The sequence below is a fragment of the Bombina bombina genome, chromosome 7 (assembly GCF_027579735.1).
Source record: "Bombina bombina isolate aBomBom1 chromosome 7, aBomBom1.pri, whole genome shotgun sequence".
Classification (NCBI taxonomy): Eukaryota; Metazoa; Chordata; class Amphibia; order Anura; family Bombinatoridae; genus Bombina; species Bombina bombina.
This window is the reverse complement of record NC_069505.1, coordinates 286,922,864-286,930,814: the sequence shown is the minus strand read 5'-3', so window position 1 is coordinate 286,930,814 and position 7,951 is coordinate 286,922,864. Positions and strand designations below refer to the sequence as shown.

General features: G+C 44.4%; 1 protein-coding gene across 1 annotated transcript in view; it reads right to left on the bottom strand.

Annotated features, from left to right (window-relative positions):
- Nucleotides 1–1,435: 1,435 nt before the first annotated feature.
- The window catches only part of TPRA1 (transmembrane protein adipocyte associated 1), a 56,813-nt gene continuing 50,297 nt past the window's right edge, over nt 1,436–7,951 (bottom strand). Inside the window, exon 11 of the mRNA XM_053720834.1 lies at nt 1,436–4,795. Coding sequence (XP_053576809.1) covers nt 4,561–4,795 — 235 coding nt within the window. The 3' untranslated portion in view covers nt 1,436–4,560. The remainder of the gene's footprint in view (nt 4,796–7,951) is intronic.

Here is a 7,951-nt window from a genome sequence, read left to right as displayed (position 1 = left end):
AACGGTTGTGTGGCGCAATGTCAGAAGCTTCTTACAATAAACTACTCTCTTGTGATCTAACCTGCGATTTAGAAGGAATAACGGTTGTGTGGGGCAATGTCAGTTGCTTTGTACAATAAACTAGTCTCTTGTGATCTCACCTGTTATTTAGAAGGAATAACGGTTGTGTGGTGCATTGTCAGTTGCTTCGTACAATAAACTAGTCTCTTGTGAGCTCACCTGTGATTTAGAAGGAATAACGGTTGTGTGGCGCAATGTCAGCTGCTTAGTACAATAAACTAGTCTCTTGTGATCTCACCTGTGATTTAGAAGTAACAACGGTTGTGTGGCGCAATGTCAGAAGCTTCTTACAATAAACTACTCTCTTGTGATCTAACCTGCGATTTAGAAGGAATAACGGTTGTGTGGGGCAATGTCAGTTGCTTTGTACAATAAACTAGTCTCTTGTGATCTCACCTGTTATTTAGAAGGAATAACGGTTGTGTGGTGCATTGTCAGTTGCTTCGTACAATAAACTAGTCTCTTGTGAGCTCACCTGTAATTTAGAAGGAATAACGGTTGTGTGGCGCAATGTCAGAGGCTTCTTACAGTAAACTAGTCTCTTGTGATCTCACCTGCGATTTAGAAGGAATAACGGTTGTGTGGCACAGTGTCAGTTGCTTCGTACAATAAACTAGTCTCTTGTGACTTTACCTGTGATTTAGAAGTAATAACGGTTGTGTGGCGCTATGTCAGAAGCTTCGTACAATAAACTAGTCTCTTGTGATCTCACCTGTGATTTAGAAGGAATAACGGTTGTGTGGCGCAATGTGAGAAGCTTTGTACAATAAACTAGTCTCTTGTGATCTCACCTGTTATTTAGAAGTAACAACGGTTGTGTGGCGCAATGTGAGAAGCTTTGTACAATAAACTAGTCTCTTGTGAGCTCACCTGCGATTAAGAAGGAATAACGGTTGTGTGGCGCAATGTCAGAAGCTTTGTACAATAAAATAGTCTCTTGTGATCTCACCTGTGATTTAGAAGGAATAACGGTTGTGTGGCGCAATGTCAGAAGCTTCGTACAATAAACTAGTCTCTTGTGATCTCACCTGTGATTTAGAAGGAATAACGGTTGTGTGGCGAAATGTCAGAATCTTCGTACAATAAACTAGTCTCTTGTGATCTCACCTGTGATTTAGAAGGAATAACGGTTGTGTGGCGAAATGTCAGAAGCTTCGTACAATAAACTAGTCTCTGTGATCTCACCTGTGATTTAGAAGGAATAACGGTTGTGTGGCACAATGTCAGAAGCTTCGTACAATAAACTAGTCTCTTGTGATCTCACCTGTGATTTAGAAGGAATAACGGTTGTGTGGCGCAATGTCAGAAGCTTTGTACAATTAACTAGTCTCTTTTGATCTCACCTGCTATTGAGTCTATAAATAAAAAGACAATGTCAGATTCTTAAAGCAGCCTTTATTTTTTTACAATCATAAAAATATATTATTTACATTTTATAAGTATCTATATATACATTATATAGTCTCTTTCTCCTTAATATATCTGGAATTATTCGTTCTGTACTTGTATCTCTGAGTGAGCCAGGAATGATTTACATAACATTAAACAAGACAAAACCAGACAGATCACTGTATTTATCCTGCAATTAATATATTTTTTTCAGTCATATAAAAAGCTGATGTTTGCCTGACAGATCACCGATAAGTGCCACAAGTAAACTATCCGGTTACAGGCAGTAGGAATATAATACTTCGGTTAGGAGCCACAAGGTAACTAATCCAGCAGTCAGACTCATGTTCTATTGCCAGCACGGATAAAGAATGATTTAAAGAACACGTCTCACAGTAGCATTTCCATAGAGATGAAATGATGAGAAAGGGATGTATTTATACCTTAAAGCTAATGCAGTTATTGCTTTCTTGGCCTACAAATAAGTGCTTTAGTTACTCACATGAGCAATAAATGAATCTCTTATAACACAAAAGGCTCGGGAGCCAGACACAGGTGCACACTGGGGCACATAACAAGAATAAGTTGCTGGCTCTCCAATCAGACAAGCTGCATTAAAGGGAAACTAAACCCAAATTTCTTGTGTCGTGATTCATACATGTAATTTTAAGCAACTTTCTAATTTACTCTGAGGGGCCTATCTATCAAGCTTCGAATGGCTCGCCAGAAACAGCAGTTATGAAGCAGCGGTCACAAAGACCGCTGCTCCATAACCTGTCCGCCTGCTCTGAGCAGGCGGACAGACATCGGCGCAAATCAACCCGATTGAGTATGATCGGGTTGATTGACACCCCGTGCTAGTGGCCGATTGGCCGCGAGTCTGCAGGGGGCGGCGTTGCACCAGCAGCTCTTGTGAGATGCTTGTGCAATGCTGAATACGGAGAGCTTATTGCTCTCCGTATTCAGTGAGGTCTGGCGGACCTGATCCGTACTGTCGGGTCCGCTAGACTTTGTTAAATAGGGGCCTGAGTATCAATTTTTCTTAGTTCTCTTACTATCTTTATTTGAAAAAGTAGGAATCTAAGCTATGGAGTCGGCCGGTTTTTGATTCAGCACCCTGGATAGCGCTTGCTGATTAGTGGCTACATTTAGCCACCAATCAAGCAAGTGCAACCCAGGTGCTGAACCAAAAATTGTCCGGCTCTTAAGCTTACAGTTTTGCTTTTCAAATAAATATAGCAAGAGAACGAAGAAAAATCGATAATAGGAGTAAATTAGAAAATTGCATAACATTGCTGCTCAATCTGAATCATGAAAGAAATAAATTGGGTTTAGTGTCCCTTTAACCTCGTCAGCAACTTATTCTTAAGTTAACACAGGCACTGCCAAAGATGTTAGATCTGCAGTGGGTTTTTACTACAGTAGCATAGTTAATCCTTCTCCAAATACTACAGTGTCATTTGTTAAAAACCCCTGCAAGAATACTGTTTGCCCCTGGTGATGCCATATAGATTGTCACTGTGTTAAACACATCACAATCAGATCACAAGCTGCCATGCTGTGCCCATTTACAAGAGACGTCCATAAACAAACATATATTCTTAAAAGGATACAAAATGGCATGTGTGGAGGTCTCTTATAAACTTAATTTGTGTGTCCGATGGGACTGTCCCTTTAAACACAGCATTACAGCATTGAAATTACATTTGTACATCTGCACAGCAACAAATAAAACAAGTAATAAATCTTTTTTTTTTTTTCTCACTCAAAAAAAATAAAAACTCCAAGTATCTGGGTAACCAAACAGGAAGCTGTAATATCGTAAGTAGTCATCACTGCAGCAGCAGATCCAGCATAATGCAGTGCCAGTCAACACACAATATCACCAGTAGCGCATGGCAGAACTGTCTATAATCAAAAGTTGCAGAAGCCTAACAGAAAGCACAGCATACCTCCATAGCAGAGCAACGCAAGATGTGACAGCGTAGCAGGTCAGTAGAGCAACGCAAGATGAGACAGCGCAGCAGGACAGCAGAGCACCGCAAGATGTGACAGCGAAGCACCGCAAGATGTGACAGCGCAGCAGGACAGCAGAACACCGCAAGATGTGACAGTGCAGAACCGCATAATGTGACAGCGAAGCACCGCAAGATGTGACAGCGCAGCAGGACAGCAGAACACTGCAAGATGTGACAGCGCACAACCGCATGATGTGACAGCAAAGCACAGTGAAACCCACAGCAGAGCCTTCTACAATGTCACAGCTCAGCAGACGGCCATAGCTTGCAGAGCAAGTCAGCAGAGCAGATCAGAACCACCAATAACTTAAACTTTCATTTTTGACTGCACAGAGCTTGCTGCAATTACAGCTTCCTATTGGTTTATGGGAGTAAAATCTGCATCAGCTAAATCATCAACATAAAAATAAGCAGAGCGACCGCACGTAACCTAAACCTCTAAAGAACTAAATCATTCAGAAAAAATAATTGCACTGCTCCACTCAATGAAACTCGCTAGTTCCAAGTATACAATAAAAAAAAGAAAGCAAGAAAAATAAAGCGCACACAAAGTGCAACTGGCGTTTTAAAGCAACAAACGTCTAATTAAAACTAAAACAGAAGGCTGCTTACTTGTACATTTTGTCATGAGATTTGCGACCCAAATGCATCTATCCCACAGTGATTCTCGCTAAGTCATAGTTTATAAGAGAAAATATATTAATGATTTGCATCTGTACATATTTTTTTGCTGTTTTGATCCAGTTAAGTATAACAGTGTTTTTATGTCGCTTCTGTATGACACACTAGGTATAGTGTTATACGTCACTGGACCAATAAGCGGAAGCAGCAGTATGATACTGACACAGAAATCCTGTGAGATTGCAGCTGCTTCATGTGCACAAAACAGCAGAGACAAAGTGAGATTTAGCAGCAGGTCTGGCTTCCTGTCCACAAAAATGTTTGGCATCCTCTCTCACCATTTTACCTGGATTATAGGAGGTGAGTTTTGGCCAAAAACCTCAACACTTTTGCAATGGATGTAAATATATTAATCTCTTTTGTTTGTAAAAACCAGTAGGAAATATTTAGTTCAGACATGCTGGTCTCATGCTCAGGCATTTAGAGCTTTCCATCGGTCGCTGTCGATGCTGTTAATGCTACCAACAAGGTGAGGCATAGATGCTACATCATCCAGGTAGGCGGTAGTGTCTATCTGTGTGTTCGAGTAGTACCCAGAGTCCAGGCCCTCTTTCCTAGTTACAGGATAAGGGTTTGGCAGGTGGACGTCAGTATCCTCTGGCTCATCCACTTGGGATCTGTACGAGAAGAGGATCTTTGGTTCAGACCTGTAAACAAAAAACACAGAAAGGAATTTTTTTAAAGGGTGATAAAACTCTGTGGATACATCATGTGTGCATGTGAAATATAGTGACTGCCCACAACACACCTACACTGTCCCTATGCCTCCTGCAATATAACTCACTGTCCCTGTGCCTCATGCAATACAACACACTGTCCCTGTGCCTCCTGCAATACAACACACTGTCCCTGTGCCTCCTGCAATACAACACACTGTCCCTGTGCCTCCTGCAATATAACTCACTGTCCCTGTGCCTCCTGCAATATAACTCACTGTCCCTGTGCCTCCTGCAATACAACACACTGTCCCTGTGCCTCCTGCAATATAACTCACTGTCCCTGTGACTCCTGCAATATAACTCACTGTCCCTGTGACTCCTGCAATATAACTCACTGTCCCTGTGACTCCTGCAATATAACTCACTGTCCCTGTGACTCCTGCAATATAACTCACTGTCCCTGTGCCTCCTGCAATACAACACACTGTCCCTGTGCCTCCTGCATTACAACACACTGTCCCTGTGCCTCATGCAATATAACTCACTGTCCCTGTGCCTCCTGCAATACAACACACTGTCCCTGTGCCTCCTGCATTACAACACACTGTCCCTGTGACTCCTGCAATATAACTCACTGTCCCTGTGACTCCTGCAATATAACTCACTGTCCCTGTGACTCCTGCAATATAACTCACTGTCCCTGTGACTCCTGCAATATAACGCACTGTCCCTGTGACTCCTGCAATATAACTCACTGTCCCTGTGGCTCCTGCAATATAACTCACTGTCCCTGTGGCTCCTGCAATATAACACACTGTCCCTGTGCCTCCTGCAATATAACTCACTGTCCCTGTGCCTCCTGCAATATAACTCACTGTCCCTGTGCCTCCTGCAATATAACTCACTGTCCCTGTGACTCCTGCAATATAACTCACTGTCCCTGTGACTCCTGCAATATAACTCACTGTCCCTGTGACTCCTGCAATATAACTCACTGTCCCTGTGACTCCTGCAATATAACTCACTGTCCCTGTGCCTCACGCAATACAACACACTGTCCCTGTGCCTCCTGCAATATAACTCACTGTCCCTGTGCCTCCTGCAATACAAAACACTGTCCCTGTGCCTCCTGCAATATAACGCACTGTCCCTGTGCCTCACGCAATACAACACACTGTCCCTGTGCCTCCTGCATTACAACACACTGTCCCTGTGCCTCATGCAATATAACTCACTGTCCCTGTGCCTCCTGCAATACAACACACTGTCCCTGTGCCTCCTGCATTACAACACACTGTCCCTGTGCCTCATGCAATATAACTCACTGTCCCTGTGCCTCCTGCAATACAACACACTGTCCCTGTGCCTCCTGCAATATAACTCACTGTCCCTGTGCCTCCTGCAATACAACACACTGTCCCTGTGCCTCCTGCAATATAACTCACTGTCCCTGTGACTCCTGCAATATAACTCACTGTCCCTGTGACTCCTGCAATATAACTCACTGTCCCTGTGCCTCCTGCAATACAACACACTGTCCCTGTGCCTCCTGCAATATAACTCACTGTCCCTGTGACTCCTGCAATATAACTCACTGTCCCTGTGACTCCTGCAATATAACTCACTGTCCCTGTGACTCCTGCAATATAACACACTGTCCCTGTGACTCCTGCAATATAACACACTGTCCCTGTGACTCCTGCAATATAACTCACTGTCACTGTGACTCCTGCAATATAACTCACTGTCCCTGTGACTCCTGCAATATAACTCACTGTCCCTGTGACTCCTGCAATATAACTCACTGTCCCTGTGACTCCTGCAATATAACTCACTGTCCCTGTGACTCCTGCAATATAACGCACTGTCCCTGTGACTCCTGCAATATAACTCACTGTCCCTGTGGCTCCTGCAATATAACTCACTGTCCCTGTGGCTCCTGCAATATAACACACTGTCCCTGTGCCTCCTGCAATATAACTCACTGTCCCTGTGCCTCCTGCAATATAACTCACTGTCCCTGTGCCTCCTGCAATATAACTCACTGTCCCTGTGACTCCTGCAATATAACTCACTGTCCCTGTGACTCCTGCAATATAACTCACTGTCCCTGTGACTCCTGCAATATAACTCACTGTCCCTGTGACTCCTGCAATATAACTCACTGTCCCTGTGCCTCACGCAATACAACACACTGTCCCTGTGCCTCCTGCAATATAACTCACTGTCCCTGTGCCTCCTGCAATACAAAACACTGTCCCTGTGCCTCCTGCAATATAACGCACTGTCCCTGTGCCTCACGCAATACAACACACTGTCCCTGTGCCTCCTGCAATATAACTCACTGTCCCTGTGCCTCCTGCAATACAAAACACTGTCCCTGTGCCTCATGCAATACAACACACTGTCCCTGTGCCTCCTGCAATATAACTCACTGTCCCTGTGCCTCCTGCAATATAACTCACTGTCCCTGTGCCTCCTGCATTACAACACACTGTCCCTGTGCCTCCTGCAATACAACACACTGTCCCTGTGCCTCCTGCAATACAACACACTGTCCCTGTGCCTCCTGCAATATAACTCACTGTCCCTGTGCCTCCTGCAATATAACTCACTGTCCCTGTGCCTCCTGCAATACAACACACTGTCCCTGTGCCTCATGCAATATAACTCACTGTCCCTGTGCCTCCTGCAATATAACTCACTGTCCCTGTGCCTCCTGCAATACAACACACTGTCCCTGTGCCTCATGCAATATAACGCACTGTCCCTGTACCCCCTGCAATACAACGCACTGTCCCTGTGCCTCCTGCAATATAACTCACTGTCCCTGTGCCTCCTGCAATATAACTCACTGTCCCTGTGCCTCCTGCAATATAACTCACTGTCCCTGTGCCTCCTGCAATACAACACACTGTCCCTGTGCCTCCTGCAATATAACGCACTGTCCCTGTGCCTCCTGCAATATAACTCACTGTCCCTGTGCCTCCTGCAATACAACACACTGTCCCTGTGCCTCCTGCAATATAACGCACTGTCCCTGTGCCTCCTGCAATATAACGCATTGTCCCTGTACCCCCTGCAATACAACACACTATCCCTGTGCCTCATGCAATATAACTCACTGTCCCTGTGCCTCCTGCA